The following is a 21,265-nucleotide window of genomic DNA, read 5'->3' as shown; positions in this document are numbered from 1 at the left end:
TTTGAGGATCCGCAGCTGTATCCCATGTAGACTTTACCGGCTAAAAGGCGCAAACCAGTTTAAACTGCCTCTCTTGTGACTAAATATTACATATCACGTGACAATTGTGGCGTACATATTAAAATAATAAATCCACAACGAAAATTTTGGTGCAACTATGAATTAAATAGAATGTTTTTAAGCAGGCAGAAATCTGGGCGCACATTTTAGACCAGATACGTCATCCGCCGCTGAAATGATCTGAACTGTATCTCATAGGGAACGACTCGGACAAAAGAAGTAGTGTTCATGACCCGAATCTTTTGTATCATTTCACAGACACATGTTAACAGCTAAATAGGCCTACTTTTATTTACTTTATCTACTTTTATATTTGTGTTTTTACTGGAATAGCATGTTGAATAAAACTTTACACCATGCCACTGTACTTTTTTACTCACTAACTAATTAGCTTCTGTTGTGCACCGCACTATTTATTTTTTTTATTTTTTTAAAGTCCAAATTACAGGGGGACAAAATGACTTTAGAAGATGATTTCTAAATAATTATTATATTCCCGCACAAATAGATCTCTCACATCTCTCAATTCATTCATTCATTTTCTTTTCGGCTTAGTCCCTTTATTAATCTGGGGTTGCCACAGCGGAATGAACCGCCAACTTATCCAGCACATGTTTTACGCAGCAGATGCCCTTCTAGCTGCAACCCATCTCTGGGAAACATCCATACACTCTCATTCACTACGAACAATGTGTTTGGACTGTGGGGTAAACCAGAGGACCCCATGCGATTACAAGGAGAACATTTTGGAGAACGTTGGTAAAATACTATTAATGCATAATTTAATTAATATAAACAATTGTTATAAAAAATAATATAAAATATAAGCTACTTCCGGTCGTAGCTGTATCCCTTCTAGCAACGAGTCATTTTCTGGGACGTGTTCGACTCCGATTTGTGCACTTTAAAGATTCGTTCAAACACAACTCTTGCCTCTTGCCTCAACTGTTGCGTTAAATCTTCAGTATGCCATATACATCAGCGAAAGTCTTTTCGGCAGCGGTGTGTTTTCTGCAGGGCTGAAGGGTAACTGGGATTGTTGATGTTGAGTTGGCGTTTTGGATGAAGAGCCGGAGAGAGTCCAGTTTCTGTTACATTTAAGGTTTGACCTCTTGTACTTTCCAAGGCTTTGTGTTTTACCTCGTGTGGAGTTTCTCGCATTTCTGTGATTCAACATTTTTGGATATTCAGTATCCACATCAGCCCAAAGTTAACTATATATTTCTGTCAGTTTACTTGCCTTGTACTCATGTTAGTGTTTGTTTTGATTCAGAGTTTAAACTGAAGGGCTTTTAATCCAGTGCCATGACTGTACGCAGAGGTAACTATATTTTACACGACTTTCACAAACTATTTTCCTAAAATTGTTATATTTATACTTCAACATTTGACATGTTTCTTCTTCTTTTCAGTGAATGTGGTTATTCTTGTGCTGCTTGTTGTTGCCTTTTTAATCGTTTTGCATCGAAATCTGCTGAATCTCAACGATTTCCTGAACCAAGAGACTTCAGGTATGCAGACTCTGATGTTGTTTAAAGGTTTTTAATAGAATAATTCACTCAAAATAATGTAAATATATTCACTTTTTAATCACCCACATGTGGTTACAAACACACGGATTCTAAATCTAGTGATCACAGATGGGGAGAAAATAATAGTATGATGTTTCCATCTTTCTTTGAAATATCTACTTTGGTGTTCAACAGAAGAAAGAAGCTCAAATAGGAATCTGACTGTATAATTATTTTAAAGGCATTCAGGCTTAAGAAAATGTACCGGTTGTAACTTTAACAACGATGATTTCTATTGAATATATTCGCATTTGTATTATTCAATTACATAATAATACCTGAATGCTGTTAGACTTGGACAACTTTTTAAAATACACACCGTTTATTTCAATTGTGTCTTTTTCATTATTAAACTTGTTCGATTTTAGATTTAATGCAGATGCGTTTCACTACAAAATCATCCCAATCAATCGAAAACAATACACTACTTGACAAAAGTCTTGTTGTTGATCTCAGTTGTAAGAGCAACAATTAAAAACTTGACTTCTAGTTGATCATTTGGAAAAGTGGCAGAAGGTAGATTGTTTTCAGATGAATGCAGTCATATTTTATTTTGGTCCAATAAGCGTAATCCAGAGGCCGTTGCCTTTCATATAAGCCTCTTCTGATACGTAATGTAAGAGCCAGTTATGCATAATTCATTTGTGATAATAATTTAGTTAAAAAGGTTTAAACATAATGAAAATTTATATTTAAATATAATAAAAATTCGTTGGGGTTGTATTATCTAAAATGCACAATTAAAAAACTTTTACTTTGGTATTTTGGCTTCCGACAGTAATTCGTCAAAGAGGTCATTAATGTATATGTTTAAGTCCGATTCCAGTTATGGATGTTGGAAGCAACAGTTTTTTTGACCGAGCTATATCGAGTCTATTGTACCTTTATTTTTGTTTGCATTTCTTCAGTAAACCCTTTTTAAAAGAAGATTCGGTCTTCCTCGCGTTTTTTCAAATACTGGTTGTTGGAATAGAAGCTGCATAAGGATGTGCACGAATGGTGTGCCACTACACCAAATGATCAACTAGAAGTCAAATTCATTCATTCACTCATTTTCTTGTCGGCTTAGTCCCTTTATTAATCCGGGGTCGCCACAGTGGAATGAACCGCCAACTTGTCCAGCAAGTTTTTACGCAGCGGATGCCCTTCCAGTCGCAACCCATCTCTGGGAAACAGAAGTCAAATTATTATTTGTAGCTCCTAAAACTTGGAAAGGCGACAAGACTTTTGTCAGGTAGTGTAGATTTTTCCGAATAGAGATAATCAAGTCACCTGAAGAAATTCTGTATTTATATCACAATATATATCACAGAATAACAAAATATAGCAATGTTCAATTTTTCCAATGTCAAGCAGTCTTCCCTTTAAGCACCCTTGGTGCACTTCAGTGACTTTCCTGTTTATTTATTTTTTTATTTTTTCGTTTTTTTTTTTTTTTCAGACACAGTGCCTGGGATGATTTTGCCTTTTGAGACGGACTTTCTGTTGGGTCGTAAAGCCATGAGATCAGGAGAAGAGATTCCTGTGCTCATTACGGCTCCAGAGGAGAGACTGGGAGCTGCAGTCACCGCCATGAACAGCATCTACCGCAACAGCAAAGCTAATGTCGTCTTCAACATAGTGACTCTAAATGAGTCTGTGGTCCATCTTAGGTACTCCTATTATAATCCTTGGAAATGGATATTGTCGAATTATTGTTAGTGTTATGTTGCAGGAGATTTCATTAAGAATCCAAATTAGGACAAAGAGCAAAATAGAGGCATTTAGAAGAACTCGTGAAGTGCCTAAAATGTGCATTTTTATTAGATGTTTGCCGTAACTTCAACTGAAACACGGAGGGCGGGACATAATGTAGCCCCTCTCACTTAAAAAAAAAGCCAATAGCGTTTAATCACCACTGCCAGTAAGTGTTTGAGCTAAAGCAGGGGTGTCAAACTCAATTCCTGGAGGGCCGAAGCCCTGCACAGTTTAGTTCCAACCCTGCTCCAACACACTTACATGTAGGTTTCAAACAAGCCTGAAGGACTCAATTAGTTTGATCAGGTGTTTTTAATTAGGGTTGGAACTAAACTATGCAGAGCTGCGACCCTTTTGGAACTGAGTTTGACACCTGTGAGCTAGAGCATCAAATGTGAAGCATCTTGAAGGGGGCGGGGCATGTTACACACTGAGGGCATTTGATTGGTCGGAAGATTTGATGAGAAACTGAAGTATGAGGTGACGGGAATAAAACCATTGATTTATTTAGCCGGAAGTGACAAACTACAAGCTTTACATGTGTACATCAGTTTTTTATCTTCTAAACACAAATTTTGACACTTTTTTTGGTGCACACTAGCTTATAGATGTTCTAAAAACTGACTATACTGATACTAAACATCTAAAACTTTAATTTCATGGGAATTTTAAAGAGATTCAAACAAAACTGAAAATTCTGTCTTCATTTTTACCCTTCGCTTGTCATAAAACTCCTAAAAACCATGCTGTTTCGTTTATTTTAATCAATAAACAAGAGTACTTTTCTCCTTTCAGTACATGGTTAAGCAAGACTGACTTGAAACACAAAATTATCGTCTTCGATCCATCGATCCTCTTGGGAAAGATTCCTACTGATGCTCAGAAGATGGAGACCGTGAGGCCGGTAAACATATATGCATTTATTTCAATTGAATTGTATGGTGTGGAGCAAAAAAATGCTAATTATTCTTCATATCTATGCCTTTATCTTATTTTTCAGTTGACGTTTGCCAGATTCTACATGCCAGCTTTCTTACCAGATGCAGAAAAGGCTATATACCTAGATGATGACGTGATTGTACAAGGTAAAGTGCATAGTTTGTAGTTCTTAAAAAGATAGTTCACCCAATTTGTTTTTATTTAAACCATCTTTATTTTTTTATTCTATGTTAAACACAAAAGAAGATATTTTGAAGAATGATGGAAACTGGTAACCATTGACATCCATAGGAAAAACAAATACTATGGAAGTCAATGGTTACAGGTTTTCAGCATTATTCAAAATATCTTCTTTTGTGTTTAACTGAACAACTTAAAATATAGCTGGTTTGGAACAAGTCAAGAGAGAGTAAATGATGACAGAATTTTAATTTTTGGGTGAACTATCCCTTTAAATACCCCAGAATTTACATCTAGGTCTAGGTTACCTTAACAGTATTTAATGTGTCTATAACCACTAATTAAATAAGTTACTAAAATACATATAATTTATATTAAAGGTTTAGTTAGGGGGTGTGGATTAAAATAAGAATTACTCTGCTTATTTTTTTGGGGGGGTGGGGGGGGTTACCATATTTTACAACTAGTTAAGTCATCTTGAGGCACTCTAATATGTACAAACAAATAAAACAATTTTACGAGGTGGCAATTTTGTATGAATTTTCATGAAAATTTATTTATTTTTAGAAAAAAGTAATCTAAAAACCTAATCCTGTTTTGTAATTTTATATTTTTTAGTAATTACATTAATTGTGACATTGTTACAATTACAAGATAAAGTGTAACCAAAAACAATATATATTTTTTAATATAAATATTTTTTATTATTGAAGGAAAGGAAAATGTACGTACAACAGTAAACATTAGTTCCCTTCTTTCCATTTTTGATGTAACCCAAGCCCTATGCCCAAGGTCTAAACATCCCAAGGAAGTTTAACACCATAATAAGGGTCAAATATAATAATTATAGAGTCTGGAGTCATAACGGCAGTAATTGTATAATTTTGTAGGGGACATTCGGGAGCTGTTTAACACCAGTCTGAAGTCGGGTCACGTTGCAGCTTTCTCAGAGGACTGTGACTCTGCTTCCTCTAAAGGGATCGTCAGAGGAGCCGGAAATCAGGTATGACTATTCTGCACTGATCTCATCTGCTTCACTCTGTACATACAAAACAAATATTAGCAAAAAGACAAATTAAGGAAAGACAACAAAAACATGCAGCAGGTTATCTGGAGGTAGCCATTATCTGGAGAGTTAAAAAGAATTGCTATTAGATTTTCCCCTAATTGTGCAACTTTTACCATGTTTTTTTAAATACAGCAGGGAAAATTAGTATTGAACACATCACTGTTTTTCTACAAATTTACAAATGAAATTATGTGTAATAAAATGAAATGAAGCAGGAAAAAAGGATTGAATACATGAAGAAAGGGAGGTGTAGAAAGGCAGTAAGAGCCCAGACAGCAGCTGAAATCTTTCAGTAGTTCTTCAGGAACCCTCTGCCCTTCATCATTGTACACTACATTACAAAATTCTTGTCGCCTATCCGTGTTTTAGGAACAACAAAAAATAACTTGACTTCTAGTTGATCATTTGGTATCAGAAGGGGCTCATATGAAAGGCAAAGGCCTCTAGATTACACTTATTTTACCACAATAAAATATGATCATACCTTAATTTTGAATGATTTCATGAGGACAGTAAGGTCTGACTTTGCTTAGACTAAAGTCTTGTCACTGAACAGAAATAATGTCCAGTATAGAATATAAAGTCCTGCTGCAGTGGAGACAGAATGAATATTGTGTCTGACTCCATCATGAGCTTGGAGGACTGCATCCATACATCTCTGACATGACTCAAATCACTGATTAATAAAGTCATCTGGAATGGCGAAGAAAGCGTTCTTGCTGGACTCAGCGCTGTTTTGAAAGCAAGACGAGAACTAACAGCATATTGGCTGATGGTCATCATTTTTGGCTGTGTATACTGTCACTGTAGTACGTTATAAGAATCTAGTCACACCATTCAGCCTACTTCAGAGAAAGTTTTCATGACATGCATTTCATATCTGTTATAGATTTACATTGATTTGCTTTATTACTTTATTTGCTACAGAACAGCTACATTGGTTATCTGGACTTTAAGAAGGAAGCGATTAAGAAGCTTGGAATGAGAGCAAACACTTGCTCCTTCAATCCTGGAGTCTTCGTGGCCAATTTAACCGAGTGGAAGCAGCAGAACGTCACCAGTCAGCTTGAGTTCTGGATGGAGCGCAATGCTAAGTTAGTTTTGTGTTCAGTTACTTGTGTTTGGCTCTGTTGTTTTTCTTCTTACGATGCCTTTCATTCATCAAATGCTAGAGGTAGTCTGCAGGGCTGCCAACTGTTTGAAGTATGCAATTGACATTTTCTCATGCTCAGGGGTTTCCCTCTACAACAAAGGTGAGGTCTCGACAAAGGAAATCACAGGGTTCCACATTTTATAAAATAAGCTGGCAGAGTCCTTAATGGTGTATTTAATTTTTCCAAATGTTAAAAAAGACATTAGGCCTTGTAACGGGACAGATTTCCAGGGGGGCACACCAAGATTTTGCAATATTTGCCTTTTGGCTAAGAATGAGGCGAAAGCGATAATATTGGTATGGCTCTTCTTATATAAGCCATAAGATCTCATGCTGAGTTAATAGGACAAAAATCTAGAGCAAAAAAGACAAGGAAGACCCCTACAGTAATAATAAATGGCTAAATCATGCCCTTAAAATGTTTTGCTTTAGATGCATCTGTGTTTGAAGTTTTCTTAAATAATAGTCACTTCTGACAGCGCTCGAAATCTAAATACAAAGCAACCAATGAAATTCAAGTAGGAGCTATACGGCTCACAGAAGGCAGATGAACTCTCGGGCGGCCTCTTAACGGCACAGTAACTGTCACCACTAGAGGGCGTGTATTCACAACAAACAAAGGCATAGTTTAGGGCAGGGGTTCTCAAACTTTTTAGCCCGGGACCCCCAAAATAACAATGCCAATGACTCGCGACCCCCACTATTTTCGTAAGTAGTAATAATCATACAAACGTTGCACACAACACTCACACAAACCAATCAGCCTATATAAACACAAGCATATTGACAACACAAAAAAGTTCAAGTCCCCTATCATTTTTATTATGATTATTTTATATTAACCTCATCTAATTAGACTGGTGGGCACAATATTTAAGTTACATCCCAAGTCTTTTCTTGGATTAATTTTTCTAGACTGCCACTTACACATCATACTCCATGTTTATTGTCCTGTATGTATTTTAAATGTACGTGAGTGCTGTAACGGTGTCAAAGTTTAGCTAGTGCTGTAAAATCTGGTGCACTGACGCTGTTGCTTTGTCATTAATCTAATGTAAAAACCCTAAGGGTTGCAATCAATGTAAAAACAACAACAGCAACAAAAACCAAAGGCTGATGGCTTTTTGTTTGGATATTGTATTTTTTTTATGTAACTATTTTTTATCTTCTGTTGGTTATGGATTAACAATGGTAATCATAAAAGTTTTTTCAAATTTATTAGATTTTTGTAAATCACCAAGCGACCCCCTCTCATTGTCCCGCGACCCCCCCAGGGGGTCCAGACCCCCACTTTGAGAACCACTGGTTTAGGGGACCGTGACAGAGTGTGGTCATCCTTGCATCCTACAGGACTCTTGAAGAAATTGTGTTAAAAATTCAACACTTATTATGAAGGTAGTATGAAGTAGGGCTGCATGATATTGGAAAAATCGATTGCGATTTTATTTTTCCGGAATAAATATTGCAATATGAGGTTTCACAAGATAGTTTGAAAAGCAGCCTTTGACGATTTTTTGGGAAGTCTTAACAGTATTTGGGTACAAAAATTGAATCATCATAAAACATGCTTAACTTTGATTTGTTTCTAGTCCAAATATCTAAAAATTCTTAATCAAGTAAAAATGTTTTGTTTTCAACTTCTGAAGAAATAATACAAAATGAAGAGCTTTTCTTTAAAACAAGCAAAAATTATTTGGCATTGGGGTAAGTAAAATTCTTGTTTTCTTTAAAATGTAACTAGAAACAAAAAAAATAAGAAGATAAATTTCATTAATCATTTATTTTCAATAGAAATACAGTCATTTAATATCGCTTGGTCAACTATAATCCAGACTCAACAGTGCATATCTTGCAGTGGGACTATTGTAGATGCATACATTACGATATCAATGCTGAAATTATCTATTGTGCAGCCCTAGTATAAAATGAGAAACGCTAAAGCAATTCCTTAAAAAAAATAAAATAAAAAATAGCATGACATGGCACAAAAGCAGCAGAGCTTTCATGACTCAGTCCACTAATTGCAGTTAAAAACATTCAAATTAACTCCAAAGATTCCACCATGTTATTTTTCTCTTCAAGACCATACTCTATTACCCATAGTCTGTCTATTCAGAAAGTTAGCATTATTAGTTTTTCCGCTACGTCATTTAACATAAGTTTGTAATAAACATGCGCAATCACTATGCCAAATTAAATAAGTAAATGCTTTTGATGTAGGTGTCAATGGTGAATTCGGCCCCAAAGAAATCAGCAACCCACATCTATAATAAAGCATGTTCAATTGTTAACGTATCTTATATGTTGCCTGGCCGTAGCGCTGTTCAGTTGCAATGTTTTGACAAGTCAATTTACACTTAACTGTGGTTTTGACTACAGTACATTGACCGGTCTCAATGTTCTCGGTAGCCCTGAGACTATTTGTATGCTACATAGGCTTAGGATTTATGGCGAGTTTTAGCAAGGTCTAAGCCTCTTTTATAGCTGCTACTGATTTTTTGTTGTGGTTATTTCACTTCAGAGAGGACCTTTACAGTAAAACGTTAGCCGACAGCATGACAACACCACCAATGCTTATTGTATTCTACAAGCACCACTCGAACATTGACCCAATGTGGAACGTCCGCCATTTGGGTGAGGAAATAATCAATACTTCAGGTTCATAAATGCTTTGTACATCTCTTATTAGTGAACAACAGTCTAATTTTTAATTGTGTGCATTTCTAGGAGCGACAGGAGCAGGGAACCGCTATTCAGCTCAGTTTGTGAAGGCTGCAAAACTCCTCCATTGGAACGGGCATTATAAGCCGTGGGGAAGAACCTCCTCTTTTTCTGACATTTGGGACAAATGGTACATTCCAGATCCCACAGGTAAATTCCATCCAATAAGGAAACACGTCGAGGAAAAATAGTGGATTGGACTTCATGTTTTGTTTATCAAAGGACTTTCTGACACAGAACTGTCTGGATGAAAACTACAGAAAAGCCTTAATGTTTTTCAGACCTTCTTAAAACCAATGAGTAAGTTATCGGGACCAACAATTGAACAGAAAAACAGCCAACGTTCTACACCAGTGCACTACCTCAGCGTTCACGGTCCAGTTTTAAAGTACCAATAACACTAACCCATCTATGGTACTGCTTTTGAAGTTGTGTAATACACTCATGTTTTATACTTCATTCAAACAAATAGTCCTCCATTTTGGGGTGATATTATAGACCCACTTTTTTTTTAATGGAACATTTCCCTATTATATACACCTGACACAATTCTTGTCACTAAGGTATCAGAAGTGGCTCTTATGAAAGGCAAAGGCCTCTAGATTACGCTTATTTGACCAAAATAAAACATGATCATGCCTTGATTTTTTAATGATTTCATTAGGACAGTAAGGTCTGACTCTGCTTAGACAAAAGTCTTGTCACTGAACAGAAATAATGTCCAGTATAGAATATAAAGTCCTGCTGCAGTGGAGACAGAATGAATATTGTGTCTGACTCCATCATGAGCTTGGAGGACTGCATCCATACATCTCTGCACTGACTCAAATCACTGATTAATAAAGTCATCTGGAATGGCGAAGAAAGCGTTCCTGCAGGACTCCCAGAGTTCATCAAGATTCTTTGGATTCATCTTCAATGCCCCCTTCATCTTACCCCAGACATGCTCAATAATGTTCATGTCTGGTGACTGGGCTGGCCAATCCTGGAGCACAATGACCTTCTTTCAGGAACTTTGATGTGGAGGCTGAAGTATGAGGAGCGCTATCCTGCTCCGGCTGTTGATGTTGCCATGCAATCTGCAGATCTCTCGCACGTCTCCATACTGAATGTAACCCCAAACCATGATTTTTCCTTCACCAAACTTGACTGATTTCTTTCAGAATCTTGGGTCTATGTGGGTTCCAGTAGGTCTTCTGCAGTATTTGTGATGATTGGGATGCAGATCAACAGATGACACATTAGAAAAGTAAATCTTCTGCCACTTTTTCCAACTGATTGACTAGAAGTCAAGTTGCTACTTGTTGCTCCTACAACTGGAATCGACGACAAGACTTTTGTCAGGTAGTGTAGTCGACTTGTTCAGGACTTTAAGGCAAACCTGTGATAGTTCAAATGTCTATTTTTGACACCACTTTTCTGTTACATGAATATTTCAGCTTCAAATCTGAAGGGGAAAGTGTGCTAATTTGTACATAAAGGGAAAAATGGTTCTAACCAAGTATTGAATAAAGCTCAGTATAAGTTTTGTAAGCAATGTAAGAGTTTTACCTTTTATTTAGTGAAACAAACATTTTATGTATTATTACATACAAACATGAGATGCACTGCAACTGAGTGCATTTTACTATTTAATTCCTCTCAGTCCATGTTAATATTTATAGTGATTTTTTACACAAAGTCTGTGTTGAAATCGTATGCATCCTCATTGTTCTTGTTCTGCATTGACGTCAGGTCAGTGTTGACTGGTACAAACTTCACTTCTTTTGCTGGTTTATCTAAAGAAAATATAAAAACAAATCTGAGAATTATTATTATAACCTTTTTACGTTACCAGGAAAGTCACATTGGGATTAAAAATCACTTTTACAAGAGCCTAAATGACAAACAAGTGACAGTTAACATACATCACACATTGACAAACAAACTATTCAAAGCATCTGCAAGCCTGTTTTTCAATTTCTAAACCATTTAAAGTCTTTTTAAAAGCATGTAGTGAAATCGATTCTTCAATCTGCAGCTTTGTTTGTAAAATGCATGCAAAAGGTCAATTTTAAACCCTAACCCTAACCCTGCATATTTTAAAGCAGGGGTGCTCAACCCTGCTCCTAGAGATTGACCTTCCTGCATAGTTCAGCTCCAAACCTGATCAAACACACCTGAACCAATTAATTAGGACCTGAACAGCACTTGATAATTAGTCAGGTGTGTTTAATATGGGTTGCAACTGAAATCTGCAGGAAGGTAGATCTCCAGGAACAGGATTGAGCACCCCTGTTTTAAAGCCTTCATCCCATCCTAGTATGCACTTTAGGAACAGACAGTGAATAAATATCCTGTGACCAAAGGCCAAAGGCCATAGATAAGGACAGATATTTTTTTTTTTTTACAAATGTAATTCTGGAGATATGATGGGATTAAACCCAGTATAGATTTGTAAAGAAAAATATGCCAATGCTTGAGCCTACAAATAATCAAAGCAGACCAGCCTACCCTAGTATACAACACAATGATGATTAAGGGATTTAAAATTAGTTGTAAATCTCAGTGCACCATGGTAAACAGTATCCAATGCATACAAACTCTGAGACGAAGCATGGAATGACAGAAGACCATAAAGAGGCAAGACTGAGCTGTAATTAACAACATACCTTTTCTCTTTTCTGTTGGTTCCTGAATCGGTTCCACGGTTGATGAAATATGGCTTTCGGCCTCAGGCTTAAAAACAAAAAGTGTGTCGATCAATATTCAACCATCATTTAATGCATTCTGAGTACTGAAGTGCTGTGCTGGGATGCTCTGTTTTATTATTACTGTTGACTCAAACACAAAAAAGGGACAAATAATGCAGTTTAATTTGGAACAGAATGAAAAATCTGACAACATCGTTTAATTTAAATGTCAAAGCTTCACAGAAAACAGTCATTGGCCGTGAAGGTCATCAGTTCATCACTTATGGTCGTTTCTGTCAAGTACTTGAAACAGATTTTCATTCAAACTAAATCGATGTAAACTACACATACGAGTTGATTGATAATTCCAGCCCTACTTTCCAAAAACACCAAGTTAATCAGAACCTACACATGTTAGTCTATCCGTCTCCTTATCCATGAGGTTCAAATAATCTTTGATGTTGCCTTAATCCAGAGTAGATGACAAACTCAACGCATCAATGAGGCAAAAGAAAACTTTACCGAACCAAAGACGTTTCTTCAATATGCATTCTGTGCACAAGTAAACTTATCTAAGATATTATTTGTGAATATCAGATGTAATTGCATGTGTGTGAGAGAGGTCAGAGTTGGATTAGATGGTCATCAAGGAATTATGTGATCACCAAACTCATCATTTCTCTTAGACAGAAACGATTCAGAGGTAATCATCATCATTATTATTTGCTTTTGTCTCATTTGAAGTACCTGATCTGTGTTGGTTGTCGTCTCAATCTTCTCTTCTTCTGCATCTGTTGTTGTTGTTGCGGTCTTTGTTAAGGTCTCTTTAGGCAGCTCACTGACATCCAGCACTCCAGCAGTGGGACCACTGGAGTCAAAGCTTATGCAGCTCGCGAGGTTTGGAAAGCGAACACCTGAAGACAGGTACATTTACATTAGTTTTCACCTAATAAAGCATCGAGACATATTTCCAAATTCAGGGTTGCCATTTAAAGACAAAACTTAATATACAAAGTCCACATGAACTGGAAGCTACTTTTTTTAAAATTGTGAGTTCACAGGATGTAGTGAAGCAGGCTTTAACAGGCACAGCTTGGTTACTGCATTTGACCTCTAAGAATGCTAGTTTAAGAGCATGATAAGAATAAAATGGAGCTGAGAAATATATTAACCATAACAATGAGTGTAAAACTACAAAAAATGAGATATTAAAATTTAAAAAGTGACTAACAAAAAGACTTGGACAAAATATATATAAATCCCATGACTTTCAATGTCTGGAATAGGGCTGCACAATATACCCTAAAATCATCGTTCTCGCGATAATAATATTTGCAATATACACTCACCAGCCACGTTATTAGGTCTGAGGAATATTTCCAGTACCGTTGAATCTGTTCAATTCTGAAGGCAATAGGGTGTCCAACTTGGTACTAGTAAGGTGTACCTAATAAAGTGGCCAGTTAGTGTACACATCACAGACATTGTGTGATAAAAGACATTTAATTTATGCATTGGTTGCTTATCTAAATTTGACCAATGGGGCCTTTACTATCCTTATCCCTGCCTCCCCAGTGGTTCCTGTTCAGCTTTTGGTTGGAGTGGCCCAAAGCTGAATTATGACCCAAAAGTGGCGGGAGTCGGAGAGAGTAAAATGCCAACAGCCAATCAGAGTCAGAATATCTGCTAAGGTTTTCACTCATTCATAAGATTTTAAAAACTAAATGTTTGCACCATAACACAGTTTTTAATCTGAATTTGATCAAATTAGATATGAAAAATATTTTATCTGTTTATTTTAAATAATTGCATAAATGAAAGACTAAAACAGCTAATAAAAAAAGCATTTTTCTATGGAAATGTTGCATCGTTATTAATACTTAAACACAACATTGCGTATTTTTCCAGTATCGTGCAGCTCTAATCATGTGGAATTTATTCAATGGTTATTACTAGAGGATCAAAGCATTTAAACATGAGACGTACTTCTCTTTACATTCTCGTTCCCCTTCTTCACAGCATCCATATCCACATCTGACTGCAGTTCAGTCACGATGGCGTCGGACAGGTAAGAGGGAAGACCCTGTCGCTCTGGAACTCTGCTGTAGTAACTCAGCTTAGCCCTAAAAACATCACAGCACTTAGGTTTTGAGGCTAAAGTACTTCATATGTGATAAACAGATGATCTGAAACTCACCCTGTCCAGTCGTTGAGGAATGTTGTGGCTGCCAGCTCAGTGTCTGCAACGCCACCTTTTTGCAGGAGCCCGCGCTTCATGGCAAAGGTGGTCAAAAACTCTAAGGAGCTTCTGTAGTCTGGGACATTATACTGTAGCATTATCTAGAAGAGAAACATGGACATTGTATTACTGTAAAAGATAAAGAATACAGTTAAGTAGAATTTGTGTTTGCACTAACTGGTGTCAACAGAACTGGTGCTTTGGTACCAAATTAATAAAAAATAAAAAAAATAATAACAATATTAATTATTAAACAAATAATTAAATAAATTACATAACAAATAATTAATTAAATAAAATAAGTAAATCAAAACAAATAATTAAATAAAATAAACAAATAAATTAAAATAAATAAAAAATAAAAACTATCTAAAAACAAATTAACTAAAATAAATGAAATAAATACCTAAACAAATAATTGAAAAAATAAAAAAATAAACAACAAACAATTTAAAAATAAATTAAATAAACAAATAATTAAATCAAATAAACAAATAAGTAAAACAAATAAATAAAATTAAATAAATAAAATATGTAATTAAAACAAATTTAATAAAAAAAATAAAATTTATAAAATTAATCAATTAAAATAAATAAATGAAATATAAATTTAAATAAAAAACAAATTAAACAAATTTATAAAATAAATTTAATTAAAACTAAAATTAATAAATTAAAATAAATAATTAAAATAAACAATAAAATAAAAACTGAATAAAATAATTGAAATAAAACATTTTGAAAATAAAATAAACAAATAAATAATTAAATATAATTTTAAAAAATAATAAAAAATATGCCATTTATTCCTTAGTAAATACTAAGGAATTATCCTATTAAGGCCACTTGAAATTTATTTTAAAAGGCAGCCGGGCATTTTGGAATTTCACCAGCCCTGCAAAGTATGCTTTTTGGTCTTCAAAGCTAACAGACATGGTCTAAATCTCTTTGTGTTTCTTACATGCTGCTGATTGCACTGTTTGAGTAGATTCCTGACGGCTTCCTGCGGACTCTCCTCTTTCTCCTCCACCTGCAGGCTCCTGAGGGCCATCGCACTTCCAGGGTTACTGAGGGCCGCCAAAATCCCGGGACTGTCAATCATCTTCACTTTCTTGGTAATATGCACTTCCTGCATACACCTGCACAGAGTCGAGCAATGTTATTAAGGGGCCAAGCTCAAAGCTCTGCAGCAGAAATGCACTGTGGGATATGAAGCTCAGTGTTGGATTGAATGTAGACGTCATGTTGTGTTCAGTTCAATACAGTTCATCATGCTTCAAAATTCACGTTTAGTAATAATAAACACAAACAGTGAAGCAGTACCTGGTCAATCCTTTCTGTACGCCAGCATTGCACGCTCGCATTTCTTTCATACTGTTGATGATACTGCTCTTTCCAACGTTAGGAAAACCTGAACAAAGATAATGCTTCAATATAAAGATTTGTGCACAAGTCTAAAAAAAAAAACATGAAATCTTACCGACGACGCCAACTTTTAGCATGGTTTCGCCCTCTTTCTTGTTCGCCAAGTCATTAAGTGTCTGTAGGAGAAAGTCTTTTCCAAAACAGGAAGCTGCTCGGCTGTGATCCAGAACTGCGTTAGTTCCTCGCTGCTGCCTCTTCTGTTGCTGTTGCAGAGTATGAGATGGTCAAATTTGCAATTCAGATTTCTGCATACTAAAGTTTATTAACCCTCTATGATAGGGAAATGCCATATTGCAACTATTTATTACTATTTTTCTCATTATAATGAGAAACAAAAAACTATCCTTGCCGCATCCTATTCGGAACGGCTCATCCCTTTGGCCCAATTTCTTCAAAGGGTTTAAGGCTGATTTATACTTCAAAGTCAAGCGGACGCGTATGCTCCGGTGCAGCCTGCATGTGGTCAGATAGCCCTCGCTGACACACACACCTCTAAAAAGTGAAACTACAGGTCGCAACGATGAGTAGAGCAAGCACTGTGATTGGTCAGCCTGGTAGCGATGATGAGAGTGGGCGGGGCCGAGAGCCTCATGAACCTGTTGGAGCAAGTGTTTACAAGTGTCGAGTCCTGGAAAGGAGCCTCCAAATGGAAAGTTTTGTTTTGCGTTTACATTGATTAAAGTTGTTGCACGTCCCCTGGTTCCCGCCTCTAAATGATTGAATTTGGGCAACTTCTTCATTAAGGTAGAGTTCTGAAAAAACAATACACCAGCGAAGAAACTCAACACAGAGGAACATGAACACCTTACTGCCAGCTAACGTTTCAGAAGTGTTATTGCACAACAACAGAAACAGGGCGAAATGCACAACAACGCGCAAGACATGCGCCATGGGTCACACCGATCACTTATCACAGAAATATAAACCAGGCTTTATCCTTTCAAGTGACAGCTTTGAAGAGATAAAGGGTGTCGGGGTAAATAAAATAAAAAAGGCTTCTTTTTGGAATGCATTGAGTCATCCTAAGATGATCATAGGTTGCGTCTGAAATTGCCTTCTACTCGAGTTGACTACTTGTTTTTTTCCTTGCTGTAAATTATAAACTTTTAGAAACTGAAATTAAGTAAAATGCAGTAGAATATTTCCCCATTGGGATTATATTGTTATAGAAATCAGCATCAATAACATGTCTGCAGTGTTAACTGTAGTAGTTTTGTGTATAAATAAAATGATTTTTTTCTTTCAGAAAGCAAACAAGACTTTTTTGTAGAAGCAATATATTAATATTTTAGTACTGTTTTAAAGGTACTTGCAAGTGATCTAGTTAAGTGTAAAAAATATGTATCAATTTATAAATAAATATGCCTTAATATTTACATCATCATTTATTCAAAATAAAACACTTCTGAATTAATTAAAAAACACTTCTGAAACGTTAGCTGGCAGTGAGGTGTTTGTTCCTTTGTGTTGAGTTTTTTCGTCTTTGTTTTGTTTTTTCTGAACGCTACCTTGATGTAGACAAATTAATTTAAAATGAAAAATTTTTGCAAAAACCTGAATATAAAATGGAAATTAGTATTTGGACCATTAGTAATTGTCCAAATTGCATGTAAAAACAAAAAAAAGGAATCCTCCATAAAAGGGTAAGATCAGTGCATCACCAACATGTACTTACCACTGTTCTGTCCTTTAGTTGCATCGATGATTTGAACAGAAAAGTTGGACACTCTGCTTCAAGATAGTGGAGCCACTTCTCTAGGTTATCTTTAGGAACAAGATCTAGAAAGTAATAAGAGACTTTATTAAACCAGTCTCCATTTTCATAACTTGAGGACCCATTATACAAAATCACTTTTAATCATTCAACAGTGTGAATATAGTCAGCCTCTAATGGTAAAAATGTATTAATTTTATTTTTACAATCACTCTTGATAAAGCAGTCTGCAGAAACACTTTGATTGACATTGTCCTTTTGTACATGTCAGAGGGGGAAGGCCCTTCTGTTTTTGAATCTGCCACTATGCTGACACATTTATAGCCCCGCCTCCTCTCTTAATAAAAGCACAATCTCATTTAAATTTAAAGCAACAGTCACCAAAATGGCACAATTAGGATCAGAGCCTAAAAGAGAAAGTTTTAAAGAGTTATAAAACCTTGTGTGGTATTTTGAGCTGAAACTCTATATAATCACTCTTGGGACATCAGAGACTTAATTTACATCTTGTAAAAAGGGGCATAATAGGACCTTTTTAAAAGCTTTTCAGATGTTACCTATTTTGTTCAATATGAACAAGAGTTTCTTCTTTCCCTCGTGTTTCAGGACAATTTCCTCCAGTTGAGGACAGCGGCAACCCAGAGGATCTCTGGCATCCAAAACCTCCACGATCACATCAGACGCCTCAATCACCTGCACGGCAATCAAATCCAATGCAAAGATCACACTTGTGAATAACGGTAGAGAGAGAGTATCAAACACATACAGAGATATATTATTCCCAATATGAAAGCGTTATCGCATATTGATATACCTTGTTGAGTTCTTGACATTTGAATGTTTTAGCGCTCTTTACTTTAACTATCGCTGCTCTTGCTTCTTTGATTTTCGCTGCCTGCAAATGAACAATAATATCAGCTAGTGTCAGCAAGTTACATCCAGAACTCCTCCACTTTTCTTACCTTTTTAGCTTTCTTGGCTGCAGGCTCTTTTACTGAACTGGCTGCATCTTTCTCCTTTTTCCTCTTGGCAGCCTTTTCTTGCTGCTTCACGATCTTGTTTTGCTCTTTCAGAGTTTCAAGCTTTAAGAGCAAGACACAAATGAGTTGAGTGTAAAATAACAGACAAGAGCATCAAAACCAAAATGTCCCCGTTGTTTTTGTAGTGAACAGCCATGACAGTCATATATTAAAGTGGCGTTAGAATAATTATACCTCCTGTTTTCTCTGCTCAGCTTCTCGAAGCACTTCCTCTTTAAAAGGCGCACTGTTTGGGACTCCAATATCTTTTTTGGCCTTTCGACTTATGCCTTGCTTCTTTGCGGCTTTCTTTAATTTACGATTGTGCTCCCGAACCTGGAATAGTGGGAAAGAGACAACAAAACAAGTTACAAGAGTTTATTGTGAAGATAAAATCTGAATTGCAATTACTGAATCATTCCGAAAAAAGAAAAACTGAAAATGTTTACGGACGTATTCAACAATTAAGGGTGTATATATTAGGGTTGGGCGATGTTGACCTATTTGGCATTGTACAAGGTCTAATGTGAAACATCGCGATGGACAATGGCATCATCGTCCTAGGTGGTTGTTAATAATCAATTCATTCATAATGAATTAATTAATTGTAGCCTACCATTTTCACTACCTGACACACATGGTCTTTGCTTTACCCATAGGCTAGCCAAACCATAAATAAAGTTACACACAAATTACCACGTCAATTACTTTTTTTTCTCGGGACTCTGGCATGAATAGACACATTGATCTGTGTCGTCGTTATAATGGCTTTTCCCACAGCTGGTGGAAGAGACGAGAGTTTGTTTGGAGTTCACTGTAATTTGTATTGTGATTAATGATGACTTCCTTATTTTATTATCATTATGAGGAAATAATAACAAGTAAAGATGATAGGGCTTGATGGTTTTAGCTGCATATGCCCCCGAAATTTTATCTATGCGACCTAAAAACATATTTGGAAGCATTAGTGCGAGTGCATACATTTTCACTGTTTTGAAATCCACTGTAAATGTATCTTTCATTTATTCCTCAGCTATTTGTGACATTTAACACAGCTGATGAAAAGACGGTTATTGCTATTAAGAGGACATGCAAATAATAAGATATACATCAATATAAATGTGGGGCGATGGATTGCGATGCCGGCTCAGCATCGTGAAGTTTGTCAGCCATCGGCGATGACATCATCTATCATGACATCATCCCAACCATTTTATATATATATATATATATATATATATATATATATATATATATATATATATATATATATATATATATATATATATGTATATATACATATATTAGGGCTGCACAATATTGAAAAAATGTGACTGTGTTATTTTGTATTTTTGCAATATTTATTGCAATATACATAAAATTTTTTCAGATGACTTGAATACCTCTATATCTAAATGCAATAAAGCAAACAGAAAAGTTAAACAATGCTTCCTTGTTTTCAGGCTATTCAAATCATTCTCAGGTACAGAAATTAAAAAAAAAATCTAATAAAATAACACTGCAAAAACTTAACTGTTTAAATAGTTAATTTTCTCTATTAAAGTTACAAATGGTAACATTGCTCATGTCTGAATGCTTTAAACTCTCTCATGGGATAAAAATCTGCAAATGATAAGCTTTTGCTCCATTACAGTTAAACACTGCTGTAACTCAACAAATATCATGTATTTTTAACTGTGACTATATAATCCCAATATAATAAAAATAATCCTAAACTACATAATCCCAATATAATAATAGAGATCCTACGAGGAGACTATTGCAGATTCACATATTGTAACGTCAATGCTCAAACGATATATTGTGCAGCACTAATATATATATGATATTGATAGTTGCTTAAAGTGATTATATGTATATATATATATATATATATATATATATATATGTATATATATATATACATATATATATATATATATATATATATATATATATGATATTGATAGTTGCTTAAAGTGATTATATATATATATATATATATATATATATATATATATATATATATATATATATATATATATATATATATATATGATATTGATAGTTGCTTAAAGTAATTTTATATATATATATATATATATATATATATATATATATATATATATATATATATATATATATAAAATCACTTTAAGCAACTATCAATATCACAAATATTTTGTATTAACAGAAGTTATTCTTAAAATAAAAAACTAACCGATAGAAATAAGAAAATAATAAAGTAGATACAGAAAATATTTCTTAATAAACAATTCGTGACACTTTCAAAATGCTACATAATAGCATGAATACATTATTTTAACGTAACAGAAGTTATTTACATAAACCTCCCAGACACACCATGGTAAAGCATGGTACTTTTTTATTTGGGATATCGAACTCTAGTTGGCTGACAACAACCGGGCCAGTACAAAAGTCCAGTTTAACCTATATAATGTGAAGGAACACTTGATATATCTTACCTTCTTTTGTATTTTGTAGCGTTTAGCGCATGATAAGCGCTTGCTCGCCTTCTTCAACTCTACAAAACAGACACGTGCGAGTTCCGTCAGCACACTTTACCTCATTTAACAGTGTTTTCACATCATTACAACAAGCAAAATTGCCCCACATAATGATTTACATCGTATATCCACGTTTTAAATGTATAAATATAGATTTGTTTCAGAATTAAACACTCACTCGGTCTCTTCATGTCTGCCGCAGCTCCAGCACGCGCTCACAGAACAGCAGCACGTGTCT

The 21,265-nt window shown here is 35.3% G+C and overlaps 2 protein-coding genes across 5 annotated transcripts; one reads left to right on the top strand and one right to left on the bottom strand.

Moving 5' to 3' along the window:
• Positions 1-1,058: 1,058 nt before the first annotated feature.
• Positions 1,059-10,967, top strand: glt8d1 (glycosyltransferase 8 domain containing 1). Of its 2 annotated transcripts, none has more exon segments than NM_001007338.1 (10): positions 1,059-1,162; positions 1,334-1,381; positions 1,473-1,571; positions 3,073-3,283; positions 4,164-4,272; positions 4,369-4,453; positions 5,378-5,490; positions 6,484-6,650; positions 9,231-9,343; positions 9,437-9,840. In NM_001007338.1, coding segments are annotated over 9 exon segments (1,098 nt in total). In that variant the 5' UTR covers positions 1,059-1,162; positions 1,334-1,365; the 3' UTR covers positions 9,622-9,840.
• Positions 10,772-21,252, bottom strand: gnl3 (G protein nucleolar 3). Of its 3 annotated transcripts, none has more exon segments than NM_001002297.1 (15): positions 10,772-11,208; positions 12,082-12,148; positions 12,850-13,016; positions 14,089-14,225; positions 14,300-14,442; positions 15,303-15,480; positions 15,665-15,752; positions 15,822-15,969; positions 17,442-17,545; positions 18,038-18,173; positions 18,295-18,375; positions 18,443-18,562; positions 18,695-18,835; positions 20,986-21,044; positions 21,206-21,252. In NM_001002297.1, coding segments are annotated over 15 exon segments (1,689 nt in total). In that variant the 5' UTR covers positions 21,219-21,252; the 3' UTR covers positions 10,772-11,101.
• Positions 21,253-21,265: the final 13 nt, after the last annotated feature.

Source organism: Danio rerio, chromosome 11, assembly GCF_052040795.2.
Source record: "Danio rerio strain M-AB ecotype USA chromosome 11, GRCz13ab, whole genome shotgun sequence".
NCBI classification, from domain to species: Eukaryota; Metazoa; Chordata; class Actinopteri; order Cypriniformes; family Danionidae; genus Danio; species Danio rerio.
This window is presented reverse-complemented; position numbering and strand designations above follow the sequence as displayed.